Source organism: Scatophagus argus, chromosome 16, assembly GCF_020382885.2.
Source record: "Scatophagus argus isolate fScaArg1 chromosome 16, fScaArg1.pri, whole genome shotgun sequence".
Classification (NCBI taxonomy): domain Eukaryota; kingdom Metazoa; phylum Chordata; class Actinopteri; family Scatophagidae; genus Scatophagus; species Scatophagus argus.
The window spans coordinates 7,602,234-7,623,069 of NC_058508.1; the positions used below are offsets into that span (position 1 = coordinate 7,602,234).

At 41.1% G+C, this 20,836-nt stretch overlaps 1 protein-coding gene across 1 annotated transcript; it reads left to right on the forward strand.

Moving 5' to 3' along the window:
* Positions 1-250: 250 nt before the first annotated feature.
* On the forward strand, positions 251-20,529 carry card11 (caspase recruitment domain family, member 11). Its single transcript, XM_046415599.1, has 25 exons — positions 251-495; positions 8,189-8,388; positions 8,577-8,714; positions 8,832-9,008; positions 9,666-9,814; positions 9,938-10,117; positions 10,666-10,812; positions 11,192-11,317; positions 11,477-11,671; positions 11,775-11,930; positions 12,736-12,805; positions 12,900-13,099; positions 13,294-13,400; positions 13,642-13,682; positions 13,797-13,920; positions 14,013-14,214; positions 14,592-14,718; positions 14,814-15,057; positions 15,733-15,817; positions 16,254-16,337; positions 16,888-17,005; positions 17,609-17,791; positions 18,493-18,614; positions 19,258-19,373; positions 19,961-20,529. The coding sequence occupies exons 2-25, from the start codon at positions 8,199-8,201 to the stop codon at positions 20,163-20,165; spliced, it is 3,486 nt and encodes a 1,161-aa protein (XP_046271555.1). The 5' UTR covers positions 251-495; positions 8,189-8,198; the 3' UTR covers positions 20,166-20,529.
* The last annotated feature ends 307 nt before the right edge of the window (positions 20,530-20,836 follow it).

The following is a 20,836-nucleotide window of genomic DNA, read 5'->3' on the forward strand; positions in this document are numbered from 1 at the left end:
TCTCTCTCTCTCTGTCTGTCTCTCTCTATCTCTCTCTGTCTCTCCCTCCTCTCTCTCTCTCTGTCTCTCTCTCTGTCACTCTCTCTCTCTCTCTCTCTCTCTCTCTCTCTGTCTGTCTCTCTCTATCTCTCTCTGTCTCTCCCTCCTCTCTCTCTCTCTCTCTCTCTTTCTGTCACTCTCTCTGCCTATCTGTCACTCTCTCTCTCTCTCCCTCTCTCTCTGTGTCACTCTCTCTCCTCTCTCTCTCTCTCTTTCTCTCTCTGTCTCTGTTTCTGTCTGTCTGTCTTTATCTCAGACAGTGCGTCGGGGCGACAGCTCTTCACCTCTCTCGGATAAATGGACACAACTTGAGCCTCTGGGATTTATGGTGAAACAGCCCATTTCGTGATTTCAGAAAAAAAAAGCTAGAAAACATCAGAAACAACAGGATACCACTCCCCGGCAGATTTTAATTTCCCTTTCAACTCTTTGGACAACTTTTCCGCCACCGCTCAGGTAGGTAATTTGACCTTACTCATAGCCTGCCCGTGTTGGAAGAGTAGATGCATTCAGAAATGAGGAGATAAGGGGACAAGAGTTGTCTTCTCAGCTTTGTAAACGTACGCAAGTTTTGAATGGAAAAAGCGAGAAGCCGTGAAGTGAGAGTGCACCATGTCAGCGCAGCCGCGACAGCCTGTCACGTTTGTGTCACCTACTCTGCTGTCACAATTAAAACATACAGCACACGTCTCTCACGTCAGAACAATTTTAATGACTGCACGTTTAGCCCAGTAAAAGTTGACCTAAGAGCTTCTAAAGACATGGGCACTCAGATGAAAATCAATCTCGCGCCTATTCTCTGTTTAACTGCGTATTTTTGCCTTTTTGTTCATTATTAATTAATTAAAATGACTAAATAAATGAAATAGCTGAACTGTCATCATCAGCACATTATCGAGCTCATTAAAATGTCTGGAATTCCAGCGGCAGGTGCAGAAGACAATGAGCTCCAGTGAGGGAGAATCAGGGAGATTCATACACAGGATTTAGGATTTATACATGGGAATAAAAACAGTACTGTCAATAATATTACTGACCAGAAATGACTCCACATGAAGACATAAGTCAATAAGGCTACTAAAAAAATTGAACCAACTGGACAAAAAAAACCATTAAAATGCCTATTTTTTCTGCATGGCATTAATAGTAACTGGACCTTATCTGAAGAGCAGGGTCTGTCCTCCCTCTCTCCAAGGACACATATCAAATTCCTATAAGCTTCACCTATTCTGTTGGACAATGGAGCCTTTATGATGGTGTGTACACCTGAACCAATCATATCTGCCTATCAGCAAGCTGGTTGGCCAGTCCAGTGAGAGCATTTATATAGCGAGACCCAGCCCCTGCACAGAGCCGTGTCTCACTGAAGTGGACTGTGTGAATTGTGCTGAATTTGACTGAATTTGTTTTAAGCTTTAGAGAGAACAGTTCTTTTTAAACCTCAAAAAGCAGGGAACATAATACAAACTTTTTGTGCTGTACAGTGGAAAACAAAAGGTTCCTAAGAAGCTCTGTGAATCTGTTACACTGTTTGATATTGGATTGGCCTTTATAGTCTTAATTAACTTACTTGTTACCATTATAATATCACTATCACCCTTTCTAACATGAATAACTGTAGATGATCAGTAATATGGGAAGGAAAGCTCAGAAACTGTTTGTTAAGGAGACTTAAGAAGGCTAAATTCTTGTGCCAAGTTCTGGCTGGACAGAAAACATCCTGACTGGAAATGTCACAAATTGTCATGGGATGTGCATAGCCCAGGACAGGAGGGAGCTGTTTGTGATCCATCCATGCGGGTTCTCTGTGATGCTCATTCCCAGTGGCGTAAAATGGCTCTCGTGCTCCACCTCAGCTTCTTCGTTGTAGATCCGGTTGTGAGTCTTCACCCCCCTTTTTTTTCTAAAAGCCTTCTTGCTTTTGACTTTTGAGCAGCAGCTTGTTCTCTGTGCACCGCTCTGCAATACTGTTGATTTCCTCCACATCTGAACGCATTTGTTATGATTAATTATTAAGAATGATAATAATTTCATTTATTATCATCATTATTTTTTTTTATTTTCATTTACTCAGTCCATAATCCACACTGATTTTATCTAATGTTTTTGTTTTGGAAGAAGCAAAAAGGGACTACAACTGACATTTTTTATGCAGCCCTTGTACCTTGTGCCTTACAGTATATGGGTCAGTGGCACACTTCTGTCTGGTAGATGAGATTCACATTGTGATGGACAGTTTGGTTACTGGCAGAAATTTGGCAGAAATTTATTTGCTGTGGTTAGCTGAGAGTGTAATAAATCTGGGTCACAATGAAGCTCACGTTGTGATTCGAGTTCATATCTGCTTGTCGTTTCAAAACAAACAAACAGCTCCTCATTTGTGCTTCTCGTCACAGCAGTCGAGTTCAGCTGGATAAAATGATTTTTAGATCAGCTGCAGAAAATAATATCAGCATAGTGGAAAAATCAGTTGAAATAAATTTCCTTCTCCGTCAATATCAAAAATGGATGCTCATTCGTCTGTAACCGATGAGAAAGTAAATTTAAAGCAAACCTTTAAATTTACTTTAATTTCTCCTGTAAAAACACTGAACTGACAACACAAAAGTTATTATATAGAGTTTGTATCAATACTGTATTTATTTGTTAATTAGTTTAATGCTCAGTTAAACCACAATCTGGATTTATGCACAAAATACTCAGAAAGCTGATATTGGGGCTGTTTTTCATGTAATTTTGCTTCGTGTCTTTAAAGGGTGAATCTCAGCAGTCATTGGTTCTCATTCATGAAACTGTCCCATGCCTGAGTTTGCTTTGGACCCAAATTAAAAACCTTTGTGGAATTCAAAGACCTTCTTATTTCCAGATTGTGGTCCCTGTGATTAGAAAAATTTCAATTAAGTTAGTGCTCCCATGTTTTCATTACATTTGGTCCAAGGCAGAGATTTGAGATTTTAATTACAAGTAACACAAGTAATGTGAATCAGAATCAGAAGCATTTATTGTCGTTGTACAAGGAATACAATGAAATTGTAATGAATTGAACTTTAGACAATTTCATCATTTTACTGTAATACAGCCTTTAAAACCAGTAACATACAACTATTATATTCACAATATAATGATATTTGAAATCCAAAACAATGTCATGATATATCTATCTATCTATATATATATATATAATATATATATAGATATAATATTGATATATAGCCCAGCCTTTACCCAAAGTATTGGACAGTCACTATTTTCAGCACACGGATATAATATCAGCTACTTTTACTGAGTTTGATGATCGACATCTGGGGTGAGGTATTGACACTTCAGACTACACGAAAGCACAGGAAGTCTCATGTGACAAACTGACAACCAATTGAACCCAAATTACATTCTCTCAGAAGACAGCTGACAATGTTCTGCAGTAGTCGAGAGCTGGCTTCATTCATTAGAAATCATTAAAACATCATCGTTTGCTGACGACCTATTACTACATGTATCTAACCCAGTCAAAAGCACTCCAGTTATCCAATTGATTTCAGAAGTTGGTTGGAAGGATTAATTCCTTGAAAATAAATGTCCTGTTTGTTTGTTTTCCTGTTTGTTTGTTTCAATTTATTTTACTGCTCTTAACCTAAAAATTCTTCAGGACATTTGATGAAATCATATCAACATTTTTGTAGGACAAAAAACAAACAAACAAACAAAAAAAACCAAATTACCTAATTACCTCATTTTCAATCATGTTATAGGTCAGCACACCACTCCATGGTGTAGACTGGAGGCACAGTCCTGCAAGTCGTCATCTCTTAAAGCTCTATTTAAACCCTCTTTTCTGTTCAACTCCTCTGGCTTTACAGATAATCCAGTGAACTGGTGTCCATCCAGGCACTGTGCACCTCAAATTCCTGTTAGATTCCTCTAAGACTCCTCCAATGAAGAATCATTAACTTCCCCCATTACATACAAATGCTATTTTTCTGCAATGGGACAATAAAGACATAGCGTTTTCGAGATCTAACTGAAAATGTCTTACGTCACTAATCAGTTTTCCACTGAATTTGGGCTGCCTGCAACTCATCTATTTCGCTGCCACCTGTTCAGATTTGACTTTGTGCAATTTTCCTCTTCCCAAACTATGTGTTTATTGCCTCCCCCCCAAACAATCCTGAGAAGATCTTCTTAAGCTGAAGCCTAAATAGAAGTGACTGGCGTCCACGTCCTACATTAAACCCTTATTTCTTGATGATCGTTGCTTGACGAAAACGAAGAACCCCTTGAGGAAGGGGGGCATGGGGGGTGGGGGCTATCGAAAGGATTTTTATCTATACATGAGCTTTCTGTGTTTCGACTTGGACTCATGCAGTTCAAAGTGCTGCCCAGGATTCACCTCTCTAAAGCCCACTTGTCTGGAACATATCCAAAAGTGGAGGATAGATGGGACAGATGTCCTACGTCCTACGTGCAGTTTAAGTCGCACATTCTGTTCACGCTCAAAGTTATATCATTTTTAGCAGAACTATTTTGACACTGTGTCTGAAATCTTTAGGACTGAAATTAAAATTACACTTTTATTGCAATATTTGGTGGCTCTCAGGACTGTAGTCAGTTCACCTCTAAACAGTTGGACACTGTAGCTTTCCTGCTTCATTAGCTTGATGCTGTCTTCTACACGAGGGGGAAATGTAGTCAAACTGCAGCCATCTTCCAGTGGCGTCAGGGTGTTGTGTCTTTTCTAAAACTAGAAAAAATATTCTTCAATTGCCAGACTGAATCTTTTTTTTTATCATGCAGAGCGGCAGTTTTGGTGTGGGTCGGTTAAGGAGTGATAGGTTGTTGTGGGGATCTGGAATAAATAAATGAGGAAAAGTGTTGGAATCATATTGTTCTTAATATGTTGAACCAACCACAGCAGAATGTCATAAATAGTTCAGTGTCCCTTGAAAATGGATGTTAAACCCCCACTCATTAATAAAGAAATAAATACAAATCAGATTAAAGAGAATTATTTAAGTAAGTTAAATTGCTTTGTTTCCCATGTATGAGCATGCTATACAAGCATACTGTATGAGCTGAGACGTAATTAAATTTGATATTACAGAATGTCATTTCAGTGTTTGAAAATGTATAATAATACACATGGATGTGAAGTTCCTAAAGCACTTTTATTTTGGCAATAATAATGCATTTTCAAACATGGAAGCAGCCCAGTTTAAATGTAATCATGCTGTACGTTGCATGATATTGAAATGAAAGTTGACAAAAGATGACATGTGCAGTATAAGTGTCATGAAAGCAGAGCATGGCGCTGATAAACAGTTCAAATGTAGAGCGGGGAGTCCTGCAAGACAGCATGTCACTGTGTTTATGTGTCTGCTGCTTTTATGTCTGCAGTTGCTGAAAAAAGGGGGAAATTATTGCGAGGACACACACATACACATGAAAAAAAAAAAAAACAACTCCCCTGACCACATTACTATAAACAAAAGCAGCAGATTTAGAGGACTAAAACAGAACACAGGAAGACAGCCACTACTCACATCTGGTTTGAAAAGGAGGAAGCAGGGATGAGCTTTCTCGGTAATGAACTCCAAAATAAGAGAAGAGAGAAGAGGAAACATGTATGTGGTTACTTAAGGGGTCTGTGTGTGCGTGTGTGTGTGTACGTGCGTGTAGGCGTGTGTGTTGAACATGTGTCTGCTTGCACCGTGTACTTTTGCATGAGTGCACGGGTGTGTGTTGGTGTGAGCGCTTGTGGTTTCATCATCTGCTGCGACTCAGGCAGCAAATACTCACTGCAGATACAAATGATTGCTTCAAGTGTTGAGAGGGTGTGATATTTCTGTCTGTCTCATTTACAAAGGAGCTTATTTTGTTCTTAGAGTGACTATACTAATATTACAAAAGATAATAAAATATCACAGAGAAGGTCACAGAAAGGAACTGAATTTTACCTAAGATAAGAGTTTTTCACACAGTGACAGTAATGTTGAAATGGATCCTTTTTCTATAATTAAACCTTATGTGCGTGTGTGTACGCGTGTGTGTGCGTGTGTATGTGTATTAGTCTGCAGTATGAAAACACGCTGAAATTGACATATGCACGGTGCAAGTGATACTTGTATGACTTGTATGCAAAAGCGTGTGTTTACATGAGTAATGACATCAGATAGGCTTGATTTGCCTAACTGTAGTCTGCATGTCACAAAGCAGGATTGTTGGTTTAAAGTCCACTAGCCAGACGGCATGCAAATCCCAGAGAGGCAAGGACAGAGTGTGTGTGTGTGCGTGCGTGTGTGTGAGTGTGTGTATGTGTGTGTGTGTGTGAGAGAGAGAGGATAGAGAAAGGAAATCAAGTGGGAGTAAAAAGAGAGTAGAAAATGTATCTCTAGAAAAGATAAAAAAAAGGAGAGGCAAATGGAAAATGTCAGTTGGTTAAAATTTGTGTGTTTCTAAGGGAAACAGATGAAGTGGAGAATGTGTGGGATCCAAATGAGCAAAGTCTCACGCTGTCCTTTGTGGAGCCTCACAAAGAACTTTTGCAGACGTGTATGCATATACGTTCCATCATATCAGATGTAAATAAAAAGTTGATGACTTAATATTGAGAAAGCACATCATCCAAATTAGCGACCTTCACCTTCAGAGATCAGAGTATTCATAATGATCATCTTCTAATATTCATTCAATGTAATTATTCATTCATGGTAGCCTGCCTCAGAGGGGTCGAGTGCTTGGAAGGAGTAAATATTTACCTCCACCTCCTGGTCACATCATGACTGTGGGACCCATTTTATTGATTTGTTCATGCACTGAATGAGTGATTTTTCTGTTGTTGTTGTTTTTTTTAAAATTCAACTCAACTTTATTAATTTATTTGTCATATCTAAGTCAACATGGGTCAACAAAGTGCTCCCTTTAGATAGATAGATCTTAAAAAAAAACAAAAAACACACAACATAAAATAATCATATCCTTATTTGTTTGTTCATTCAAGTTTGTTTGCTTAAGGGGAAGTGTTCTGTGAGGTGAGGTAGTGCATGTGAACGTGTGTCTGATGTTTGAATATTTGCAGAATAGATCCCTGCACAAGTCCAAAATTTCAGCCCCAGCTCAGCGCTGCCTCGTGGTGCGTAAGCTCTAGCTAGTCACCAGCCTGTAGTAATAATGACCCAGGGAGGTATGATGCGGTAAACTTTAATCCGGTAGCAGTAAATAAACATTAAAAGCTCACCTTTCTGTGATGTCGCTTCACCAACTATCTAATGTTCAACTGAAAAAACAAAACAATTAAATAACAACAATCAAATCTGTTCACTACTCAGTGGCAAGTGTTGTGAAGGATAAGTCACTGCCCACCCTCCATTTTCTCCCTGGTGCTCTGCGCGGACAACTGAACTGTCACGTGTAATGCATGTGAACAAGATAAATGACAACAGTGCGTTTTAAAACCACATTCTTTAATTGTTTAACTGTGGTTAACTGAGTCTTCTTTACTTTGAAGTAGTCAGAGGAAACCCCCTCAGAAGTAGCAATGGCTGACAAAAAAAATGAGAGAAACAGATGACTGTAATAGAGCTTACCAAACAATAAACAATTAAACTGAGACAATATGCTTGCTTGCGGTGCATCATGGGAGATCCCCCAGCAGTCTAAGCCTATAGCAGCATAGCTAGGGGTCAGCCTATGCCAGCCCCAACTATAAGTTTTATCAAAAAGGAAGGTACTCTTGAATGTAGAGAGGATGTCTGTGTTCCAGACCAAAACTGGAAGATGATTCCATAGGAAGGGAGCTTGATAACTAAAGCCTCTGGTTCCCTTTTCTACTCCCTTTCTACTTAGGAACCACAAGTACGCCGACATCCTGGGAGTGTAGAGTTCTAGTTGGATCACTCCCCAGCATGTCATGTAGGCATATCTATGGGGGGTGATGAGACCTGAGCCTAGACGCCAAACTCCATACTGTTCTGCTCCTTTAATAAACACTTGAAACGTGAGCTGAGCTGCCTGACTGAACTGATCATTATCACAGTCAGAGTCAGACACGCATTCATCATAATTCTTATTTCCCTTGTAGTGATTCAGCTGTGATGATGCAAAATAACATTGCATAGCCAAGCCAATAGCTCCTGTTGTTTTTTCAACTTTTCAGGGTGTGAGAGATGGAAAACGGAAAACCCGATGATGTGGAGGCGCTGTGGGAAAAGGTGGAGTGCAAACGTTACGAACTGTGTCGCATCATCTCGCCGGCGAAGCTCACCCCTTACCTCCGCCAGTGCAAAGTCCTGGACGAACAGGACGAGGATGAAATCCTCAACTCCATGCTGCTGGTCAACAAAGCAAACCGCACAAGTAGGTGGAAAGAGAGTGTGGGGTTTATGTTAGTCATTAGTTATGTTATGTTTTACACAATACTTTTCTCACCTGAAGGTATAAAGCAGTGAATGATTTTGTGTGTCCTGAGATTGTATCCAGTGAAAGCTGGCGTTATTACGCTGTTGCTTGTTGAAATTTAAGTATGTTAATCACCCCTCTGTTAGGCCGTCTACTTGACATCCTCCACACTAAAGGAGAGCGGGGGTATGTGGCGTTTCTGGAGAGTCTAGAGTTTTACTACCCTGACCTATACAAGCTGGTCACGGGGACGGATCCCACACGACGCTTCTCCACCATCGTAGGTGAGACTCGTATCTTTGGATGCAAACGCACGCACACAACCTTTACATACACTTACATACGCATACATACACGCATATTAGATATTACACTCTATACTGTCTGTTTCCTCACTGCAGTGGAGGAGGGTCATGAGGGTCTGACCCACTTCCTCATGAACGAAGTGATGAAGCTGCAGCAGCAGTCCAAAGCCAAGACCCTGCAGCATGTTGAACTCAGCAGGAAGAACTGCACCCTGGAGGACGAGCAGAAGAAACTAAGACTGGCCAATCAGGAGCTTCAGGCCATCCAACAGAGTATAAAATACATGTTATTCTTTGAGAAGTTTTCTCATCCCGATGTGAGCTTCCCTCTATCTATGTTTCTCTGCTGCATTCCTTTGATAAGAGAAGACTTAAAATGGTGAAACTGAACAACAGACAACAGATGTCTAGTGTCTCAAATCGTAGAGCATTGAGTGCAAATCAAAAACTTACCACCGTGTGCTGAAACTGCCATGCAACTGCACAAACTTTTGTCCTTTTAAATTCTACAGCCCCTTAAAACACTTAGCACTTAAAAGCTTTAGTCACCTCGTCTGAGTAATGTGTTTATTTACAGCAGCTATGTGGTTGTTTCGGAATTACTTTATCGTTCTAACTAACAGAAGCTAATTGGCTAAATTTAGTAGCAGCCGTTCTGCTCGTTAGCTTAAGACAGACAAGTGACGTGAGATTGGCTGAAAGGTGAGAGAGTGTCGTGAGAGAGTCACTGTCATGAAATAAAAACATAATTTTAAATTTAATATCAAACTTTGAATATTGAATATCAAAGCCTGAATAAGTCCACCTGTATGCATAATATTTTTATACATTTTGCAATCACTTAAAAAAACTGACAGCTGCTTTCCACCCAATAGTCCTGCACAACACACTTCTGTGCTTCTGTTTAAATGATTGTGGTTGGCTCCCCAGGGTATAACAAGTTGAGAGAAGAGAGAAACTCCTACAGTGACGAGCTGCTGAGAGTGAAGGATGAAAACTACAAACTGGCCATGAGGTACGCCACGCTGAGTGAGGAGAAGAACATGGCCGTGATGAGGAGCCGGGACCTGCAGCTAGAGGTGCTAATGTGAACGTGATTTAATGAAAACACGCACATGTACATGTCGTTTAATTGCACCTGCAAAGAAGTGTAATAAAATGACCATCTCATTATTCTTCCTGTGTCTTTCCTGTATATATAGATAGATCAGCTGAAGCACAGGCTGAACAAGTTGGAGGAAGAGTGTAAGATGGAGAGGAGGCAAAGTCTCAAGCTGAAGAACGACATTGAGAACCGACCAAAGAGAGAGCAGATCTTTGAGCTGGAAAGAGAAAATGAAATGCTCAAAATCAAATTACAGGAGCTACAGTCCATCATACAGGTACGACTTGCCTGAAAAACACATGCAGGCATTCTTTTCACACAAGCTTTTCAGTACACGTTTCAGCAAATGAGATCTCAGTGGCTATAGTAGTCTCAGCCAACTATTAACAATGTATTCACTGATTTTTGGCCACTTCAGGGAAGGGCAACAAATTGTAAAAAGTTTTGATATAGCTAATATTCTAGCAAACAGTTGCATATTTACCCACTCAGCAGACACAAAGCAACACTTGTAATCATTTACAGTTATGTTTCTGACTAGCCAACAGATTTAAGTGCAATATTCACTCGCTTTTGACTCTGCTTTGTTCTCCAATTGTTCTACACAAAAATACCTGGTGCTCTTTGATGCTGGGTGTGTAGTGAAACAGTGGGTTTACTGGAGCTTTTTAGCGAAAAACAACAACCTTAGAAGACTGAGAGAGAACAAACCCACAAACCAAAAAAATGAGCTTTGTCACTACGACGCTATAGTTGTTCAATACAAATCATCCAGCAGACATACAAGGTTCATACCCAACAATGTGCATGTTTGTTAATACTCAGCCTGGCCCCCTACCTGCGTCAGACAAGGCCATTCTTGACATTTTGGAGCATGACAGACAGGAAGCATTAGAAGACAGACAGGATCTGGTCAATCGCCTCTACAACCTCCATGAAGAAGTCAGACAGGCAGAGGAACTACGAGATAAGGTATCAAACACACACCACACATAAGCTTGTACATATTCATGTAGGAGATAAGGCATGTGGAAATTTAGTGGTCTTGTGAGTAGACGCAAGTTTCAATGCTTTTTCGAATGTGTGATTACATGTGATTATATGAATGTGCACCAGAGCGGGGATGCAAGTGCACAAAAATGAACAAACACACTTGAGAAATACAAACCCGTGATCAGAGAGTCTAATGCCCATGAGACTATCTGTGAAACACACCCTGTGCAGAAACCCCCATCTCAGGCCTCTCTCTATGTAATCTACTCTTTCTTCTTTCTCCCTCTGCGTTTCTCTTCCTGTATCTGCCTTTTTCTAATAAGCTATAAATAACACTTTTTGTTATGTGTGTGTGTAGTACCTGGAAGAGAAGGAGGAACTGGAGCTGAAGAGCTCCACTCTGCAGAAGGACTGTGAAATGTATCGCAACCGCATAGACACCATCGCCATCCAGCTAGAGGAGGTGGAGAAGGAGAGGGACCAGGTGAAAGTGCACGCGCGCACGCACACACACACACACACACACACACACACACACACAGGTGCACACAGATTTTTGCCACTCTGTATCGTGACCACGTGCATCTTTATGTATAAACAGTGAGGACTTTCATTGCTGACCTCCACTTCCCCACTGCTACAGGCATTTCGCGCCAGAGACGAAGCCCAACACCAGTTCTCCCAGAGTCTCATTGATAAAGACAAATATCGCAAGCAGATCAGAGAGATGGAGGAGAAGAGTGATGAACTCCAGATTGAGATTGTTCGGAAAGAGGCCAAGCTTGTCGCCTTGGAGTCACGCCTGCAGCGGCTGTCCAAGGACATTGTTTCGGACCAGGTTAGACACAGTAGAAGCTACTCTGGAGCTGATCTCATCCAGCACAATTTCTAGTGTCAAATTTTGCCCATGTTTTCATTCAGTTTTACCTCTGTTTTTGCAGAGTTTGCCAAGGGACCTGCCTGTCACCATCATTTCCCTAGGGGAGGGGTTTAAACCCATCCAGGGCCAATCAGAAGGGTCCAGCGATGAGTCGCCAGAGGATAAGTTCTTATCCGAGGAACCTCGTCTCAAACGCAGGCGCAACCTCAAACCAGGGGTCAGGCACTGTTCACTACTCATACTTCTCTGTTTATAAGATATTATGGCAAAGGCCAGGATCCATATTTATCAAACTATCTAAGAATGCATTAAAGATCTTTCTGACTTTCACAATACCAGGCCTGTATTCAGAGATCATGTGAATAATCAAGAGTTGTCAGCCAAAGTTGAGGATTTGTACTGCAGTCTTGAAACCAGTTTTGAAACCAGTTTTGAAACTGGTTCAGTAGATCACCACTGCAGCTGTGTCCCCAATCCACCCAGCACCCCGTTTTCACCTCCGACGGGCTGAGTTTGATTCTCTAAGAGTCTGACAACAGATAAAGACATACAGAGAAAAATCTCTTTGTTAAAGGATGAGATTCTTGCAATTTAACCAGAAACACAGGTCTTGCTCACAGAGACACTCACTGAAATCTTGTGAGAGGGAAGCTGTTGCAGGGAGTCAACAGGGTAACGTGAGTTAAAGTTGGAAACAGGAGTGAGATAATCAACCTCTTGGCATCTACCAAGAGGTTGATTATTTTGCTTGCTTCAACAACTGAGATGAGGCAACAAACGTAACAACTCACCTCCTGCAAAATTTCAGTGTGAGACTTCTCTTTGAGACTTGTGTTTGTCTTTCCTTTCCTAAAAATACAGGAGGGCTAAAGTGAAGGATTTTTACTTTTATTTTTCTCAAAATGTCACTTTCAGCAGTTTTCCTGCAGTCATAGGTCAAAGAAACACATGTTGTCAAGAGAGTGCTGTCAGTGAAATGTCTTTTAATAGTGACTAAAAGACTTTTGTGTTTTGTACTTCAGAACAGAGTAAAGTCTCCACTCTGTGTACCCAAAGACTTTCACGTCAACTCAGAGGCCGCTCAACCAGCAGGTATCACAAGGTCACCTATACTTCATTCATGCAGTATATTGCACCATAAAAACAACATTGTGTAACTTCATTTAGATTTATCTCTGACTTTCAGCTTCGTCTGTCAACGGAGGAGATTGTCTAGGACTCCAGATGCCAAACTCACACAACAGCCACTCCCTCCCTGCCTCCCCCAGCTTCCCATTGTCCCCCATATATTCACCCTCCACAGCTGCCCCGCTTGCCTCCTCCTTCTCCTCCTCCCCCTCTCCAATTCCCTTCCCTGTAGCGGAACAGTCCAACAGACCAATTATGGTGAGGCCTCCACATTCCCATAGTCCAGTATTGTTTTGTTCTGTGTTTGGTTAAAAAAGAAAAAAAATCACATGTATTTTTTTTCCATGTAAGCCAAACAGATTCCTGAGAAACTCTGGTGAGTTGACTTGACATTCTTAAGTTTTTGTGTCTGTAACTGGTACCTCTGCTTTGTTCACTTGTAAAATCTCCAGCTGCGTTATCGTAACGACAGCATCCTGTCCACTCTCCCCGAGCCACCGGAGAAAGCATCGCTGTACCGCAGAGAGAGGGAGAAAGAACATGACTTTCACCCCCGCAGGTAGTTACAGCCCCAAATCAGATTTGAATCCCATGTAATCTGTACCGTTTAAAGGTGACAACTTAGTCATGTAGATCTAGATGTTTCAGAATCAGAATCAGAATTCCTTTATTAATCCCTGGAGGGAAATTCTTGTTTAGCTGCCACATCATTTCTTCCATTTTATTCATTTGGACTGTTTTGTGTTAAATTAGCTTTCATGAATAGCTTAAAAATTGTCTAATTGTTTGATCTCTTTCAGCCTCTCAGACTTTGATAGTGACAACAATGAAATGGAGTTTGGTAAAGTATACTTTTACACATTACCCAAAATCTTGCTAGTGATGTTTTTTGGCTGTATTTGTCTTCTGTTTAGTATTTTAAATAAATCTCTCTCTCTGATGGTCCCTTCCTTAGACGATGAAGTACAGCCTAGTCCACCTTCTATCCACTCATCTTCCTCATCCCATCAGTCTGAAGGGATGGACACTTATGACATAGAGCAGGTCAACAATATCTTCAGGAAACTCTCTCTGGAGAGGTACAGGACCCACATGCACAAGAATCATTGTCGAGTCAAACGTACTTATAAACACTTTCCGCCGTCAAACATGTTTGTGTAAATTTGTGCAGGCCGTTCCGTCCCTCTCTGTCCTCCTTCTCAAGGATCAGCTCTTCCCTGAAGCCAGTGCAGGAACTGTCCTTGTTAGGGGACAACCTGTTGAAGGACATCACGCTAGTTGGCGGCAACAACAGCGGCATTTTCATCTCATCTGTGAAGTTGGGCTCTCATGCTGAAAAGGTGGGGCTACGAGAAGGCCACCACCTCCTATTGGTACGTAATTTGCCCTCTGCATGGGTTAGTCTCTTGGTTCACATGGGCTGTAAGATGAGTGAAAGATGAGAAGAGAAGGCACATTTTTTTTCCAGTTAAAACCACCAGCTTTACAGAGGGGAAAGATGCAGTAAGAACCAACACTGTGCATGGTCAGTTGCAGAGGAAAGTGTAATAATTGATGTCCTAAAGCTTTTAGATGGTTTGTGAAATCAACAACCCTTTATTTTTTAGATGTTTCAGTGACTGCTTTCTTGTGCAGGCAACATTACATTGAGAGACCAATTTACAGAAGTGCCAAAATTAGACATAAAACTCCAAAACATGGACACTTTAATCTGTCATTCATCTGTCTTGTGCTATGATTGGCTTACCAGCTTGAGGGATGCATACGTGGGGAGAACCAAAGCATTTCACTGGACACCAGCACTCAGGAAGAAGCTCACTGGACGCTGCAGCACTGCTCTGGACCAGTCAGGCTGCACTATCGAGTCAACTATGACTGTAAGTGTTGCTTTTATTGGACTTTCCTGTTTGTGTTAAGCACTTATAATTTCTATATAAATTCACGTGTGTGTGTGTGTGTGTGTGCACTCTAGCCTTCCGTCGTCTTCAGAGGGACCTGTCGGAGGGCATGCTGGCGTCTGGCGACTCCTTCTACATACGGGTCAACCTCAACATCTCCAGCCAATCAGACAGCTGCTCTCTGAGCATACGCTGCGATGAGGTGGTACATGTGCTGGATACCAGGCACCAAGGCCGCTGTGAGTGGCTGTGTGCTCGTGTCGACCCCTACACTGGCTCCGACCTGGCCGACCGCGGAACCGTACCCAGCAACTCACGGTATAGAGAAGAGCACTGATATTAAGACTGAGACTTAAATAAAACCTGATGTTTCGGGTGGGAAGGCTACATATTTAAAGCACATGTTACAAACCCAGCCTGGTGTCAAAGGCCATTAAATGCTGGAACTAACTGAGTGTCATGTTTCTGTTCTGCTGTAGTATTGCAAGATCCTGAGCATGATGCAAAAATGATGTAACAGTTGAGCAACCATGCAAAGTTGAGGGTCTGGAGGAACAAAGTTTCACTTATCTCCCCAACGCAGCAGCAATATCTCACCACACACACAGACACACACACACAAACACACACAGGCAGTCTTGTTTCCATCACTTTTGGGGACATTACACAGACTTACATTCATTAACCACCACCTAACCATAACAATAAGCGTTACTTGCCTAATCCTAACCCTTACCTTAATCTAACCCTAACCTCAACCTAACCTACACTAGAGGACTTGCATTTTGTCCCCAAGTAAGGTGGGTCCTCACAATGTGACTGTGTACCCACAACTACAGGAATACACACACACACACACTGTCATAAAGAAGCATGGGAAACAGCTTGACATGACACTCTTAAACAAAGAAACATGTTTTTACTTTTGTAATTGGATAAAAATCATGAGTATGATCATTTAATAAATACTTGTGTGACTGTATATTAATGCAGGGCCCAGCAGCTGCTCTTGGTAAAGATTCAGAAGTTACTGTATCGAGGGGGAAAGGAAGACATTGAAAATCACCGCAACAGTCGGGTAAGAAACCAAGTTAAAAAACAATGCATTGATTCAATATGTACAACATTAATACAGTATCATATTTCCATATGACTGTATATAACGAAAACCAAAACAACCACAACAAAACAAAAATATGGCTGTGACTCAGTGTCAGCAGATATTTACTATTAAATGACTAGGATAGGGGCAGCATGGTGGTGCAGTGGTTAGCACTGTCACCTCTCAGCAAGAGGGTTCCAGGTTTGAATCCCGGTCTGGGCCCTTCTGTGTGGGGTTTGCATGTTCTCCCTGTGCCTGCGTGAGTTTTACTCCGGCTTCAATTGATTGGTGACCAGTCCAGGGTGAACTCCGCCTCTTGCAGTCAGTTGGGATAGGCTCCATGATGCACTGTTGTGACGCAATGTCAGTGTATATAAGTTGTGTGCATGTGCCTGTGTATCACAATTTGCAGCCAGAAGACGTGAGTCCCTCTCCTGATCCTAAAGCCAGTCCACGCATGTCTAGAGCCAGCATCTTCCTCACTCAGATACTACAGGTAAGCAAACAAAAGGTCCTTGTGGAGAAGAAGACTTTAGTCTTCAGGCAAACACCAAACACTTCACTCCACCTTAAAGAATATGTATTTCATGATAAGTTTCTTGCACTATATGGTCTTTAATAGCAGATGACAAATCTTATAGTCACATTCTTGCAAAGTGGTAGCCACTTTACTGCAAACATCAAAACATCCATAGAAATTCCATAACTCAGGTTGCCTTTAGTCTGCTTAGTTAATAAAAAAGCAAACAAACATACATTTGTGCTAAAACTCAAACATATTCAGTGGAAGGTATCCTGATCAGCTCACACATGGCTAACATCATGCAGTGTGACCTTAGGGTATCTAAGAAGTGAGCAGTCACATTAATGAATAATTGAAGAGAATTAAGCTAAAATGTTTTCCATAATATGAAAGTAATCTCTCGATCTTGGTGCTAATAGGGAGCTGTTTTCACAAAATGAATGTGCAGCACTACTGAACAAGGCAGTAACTAAGTAACTAAGATACCTCCAATGATATGTTTTGTGTCTCTTTTCACTTGTAGTTTGTCAGCAGGGTGGATATCAAGTACAAGCGAATGAACAGCAGTGAACGTGTGAGGATCATCAACTCAGGCAGCACAACACTACCCAGACAAGGTTTTGAGACGCTTAGGCCAGAAGGTGAGAACAAAGTGGTGCTCGGAGAGCAAAATTCTACACGCACAACCAGAAAAACATCTGGAAAAATCCAAAATATCTGAAAGTTTCAGTTTAAATGTAAGCAGTCAAACATTTTTGCTTTGGTTCAATTGGAAAAGTTTTAGTTAACTGTCTAAGTGAAAATATGAATATGAAGCAGAGGAGCTAAAAAGTTCAAAGATGGGCAGGATTTTCAGACTTTGAATGGTCAGGAAATAGAAAAATAAACAAACAAATATTTCCAAAAATGTTACATATATCAAAAAATTTGAACAGATACACAAATGTCCTGAATGAAAATGAACTGAACATTTTGTAGTTATAGAAAAAAATTGTAAGGAAATTAGCACTTCCCCAAAGTGTGTGACTGAAGGCATTCACAGTAATTACACTCTTTGTCTTATTGTATATGACAGCAGGTTGTCTTTAAGCTTAATATTTCATGTTGGGGAGATTTAAATGGATAATCTGGTCCATAACAAACCTTGTGGACCTTTAGGCTACATTGTCCTTCTACTCATGGGCATATCATTGTGTGTGTGTGCGTGCATGCCTCTTTTCGTGTGCTATCTTGATTATAAATAGACGCTGCCGACCCAGACAGTGAGCTGAGCAGGAGTTTGAATCTGATTCCCTACAGTCCTGTCACCCCCCAGCGGACCCAGAGGAAAAGACCGGTCCTCTTCACTCCCACTGCTCTAGCCAAAACCATTATCCAGAAAATACTCAACATGGGGGGAGCCATGGACTTCAATATCTGCAAACCAGGTCAGTGTATAATGGGAGTTAAGCAAGCTCATTGCAAAACTTGTCTTTTTAAAGGAATACGTCCACCTTGTTGGAATATTCAGCTGTGTTCACCTTTTGTGAATGGAGGAGATAGTGGAAACGAGTAGTCAGAGGGAAGAAGAAGAGAAAAGGAAGCTAGTATTGGGAATCAGGTCAGGTATTGTACTTCACTGTGGTGTAAATGTAAAGGGAGGTAACCAGAGAGATGGCAGAACCAGGAGGCTAGATGGCTGAGTTGATAATTAGGAGGATGATGCAGGATAATGATGACAACAATGACAAAGAGCAGTTTATATCTCTGATTTCTTTAGTGATAAATCAGTTGACTTCCTATAATGTGAAAAAATTGTTTAATCTCTCAAACCCACAGAGACTTAAAACTTGAGTCCCATGACAAACTAACTACTCCCAGGACGGGGGGGGGACAAACAGACTGCTGGTGTATAGAGTTGAACATCTGTGTGTTCTCTTGGTTACATGGAGATTCCCCAGGGAATAAAACTCTCAGTTTCTGTTCCTAAATGTATTAAACATGCGGTGGTGAAAGATATTTCCGTGTCACCCATTCTCAACATTTTTTTTTTTAGAATTTATATACATATATTAATTCATTTTCATTTTTTTTATTTTAATAATATAATAATAATTAATAAAACTTTATTATGTATTCTGCTGTGTAGACATCTTGTCCAAAGAAGAGTTTCATCTGAAACAGAATGTGGAGCCCTTCATTCACTACAAAGAGAAACACGCCACATTTGAATGCATCACCCGTGAAAACATAGAGGCTGTGGCCTCTAAGGTATGCTAATATTGACTTGTGTCTACGCACCTGTGTTTATGTGCTCACGTGTATGTCCTTTTAAAAAATGAAACTTATTATCTCAATATTAGAAATTTTCCATATTGTAAATACTGTATGTAGCTGAACCAGCAGGATGTCAGATTACCTTAGCAGAAAGACTGGAAATGGGGAAAGTGCTCGTCTTGCTTTGTCCAAGGGTAGGCTTCAATTAGTGAGCTTTAGTGGTGCTGGTAGACAGATGTTGTTGCTACTGGACAAAGCTGGACTAGCTTTTCTCCCCTGTTTCCAGTATTTGTGCTAAGCCAAGCTAACTGGCTTCTGAGCTGCTCTAGCTTCATATTTACCCTACATAAGAGTGGTATAAATCACAAACACTTTTATTTATGTTGTTATTTACTTTATAGATTTTGCACTAATTCACTTACTGTACAGAAGAATACATTTTTTTAATTCATATGATGTGCAAAATGCCACCAGGTCCCTTTAGATATGACCAAGCAGATCAAATGCCTGATATATTTGTCATTGTCTTATGTGAGGTGTTGTATACCTCTGTGTTCACTCATGTATGTATGTGTCCGCATTAGAAGGTATAGATCTATATTTGTTTGTAAAACCTGTTTTTTCCACTCGTCATCAGAACAAACACTGCCTACTTGAGGCTGAGCTGAGCTGCGTCAAAGACCTTCTGCGGAGAGAAATCTACCCGATCATCATCTACGTCAAGATTTGTGAGAAAAATATCAAGAAGTTACGGTAGGCCCAAGACACCTTACTCACTCTCACACACATTTACTCACTGCCTTTTACCCACAGCTGGAAACCACAAGCCTTTTTCCAAATACACGTCAATCCTTGCTTTACATTTTCAGTTGAAGCAGCTGATGAGATTGATCCAGCAAAGTGACAAATCTGCTGTCTCTTTAATTAAGCATTCATATGTGATATTTACTGTACAATCAAATGCCGCAGCCTACGGTTAAAAGATGTGAATGTGTGTCAGTGAAGAGCTCAACAAAGTTCGACAACTTTTTTATGTCAGCAAAAGTGAAAATTTGGCACTTTAATCAGAATAGAACATTTCCTGTGGTTGCATGATGTCACTGGAGATACATTTTTCTGTTTCTCAATGTTTGATCGTCATAATTTGTTGGTGAAAGTCAACAAAACCTGAAGCTTGACATGAGCCAATTACTGTCAGTATAATCTTTCTGAGAATTACAACAAAGGACACAAACCGCAGTTGCAAAGTGTCTACAGGATCTCATCAGAGATACTGGGTTCCAAACATTACCACATTCACCACTGCAGCACTGCTTCCTTCCTGTTTCATGTCCACACAGGAAGTTGCCTCTGCGTGTGGAGTCGGAGGAGGAGTTTGTGAGGTTGTGTCGGGCGAAAGAAAAGGAGCTGGAGAGCATGCCATGCCTCTATGCCAGCCTGGAGCCAGAGGCCTGGGCAGGGACTGATGACCTCATCAAGGTCATCAAAGACAGAATTCTGGAGGAGCAGAAGAAGACAGTTTGGGTGGAGCAGGACCTGCTGTAGACAGACAGACAGACAGGCAGGCAGGCAGGCAGACACACACATCTGAGTACCACAATACACACCTTGTAGATCATGCTTTTATGCATATTATTATATTTATGCTTGGACTGAAAGATACACATGTGGACACTGTTATAGACCTAAAATAAATGCATTATTATATATTATGTAAATGTGTGTCTCTACTTTGAGTCAAAGAAATAAACAGATCAATAACATGAAAAGGGGTCTTTTTTTTAAAACTTAAAAGTTCAGCACTGAAGACTGATCCTGCTTAACTTTGACTGTACTGCCCCCAAGTGGAGAATGTCTGTGGAATGCCATGTAATCCAGTATTGACTAAATAAATAAATGTATAAATAAATAAATGAATACCGGTAAGTCTCTGAAATGAACATCTACGTTCCTACCCTCACCTATGGTAATGAACCTTGGGCCATGACCGAAAGAGTGAGATCTCGGATACAAGCGGCTGAAATGAGCTTCCTCCGCAGGGTGGCGGGGCGCTACCTTAGGGATAGGGTGAGGAGCTCTGTCACCCGGGAGGAGCTCGGAGTAGAGCCACTGCTCCTTCACATCAAGAGGAGCCAGTTGACGTGGCTCGGGCATCTGTTTCGGATGCCTCCTGGACGCCTCTCTGGGGAGGTGTTTCCAGGCCTGCCCCACTGGGA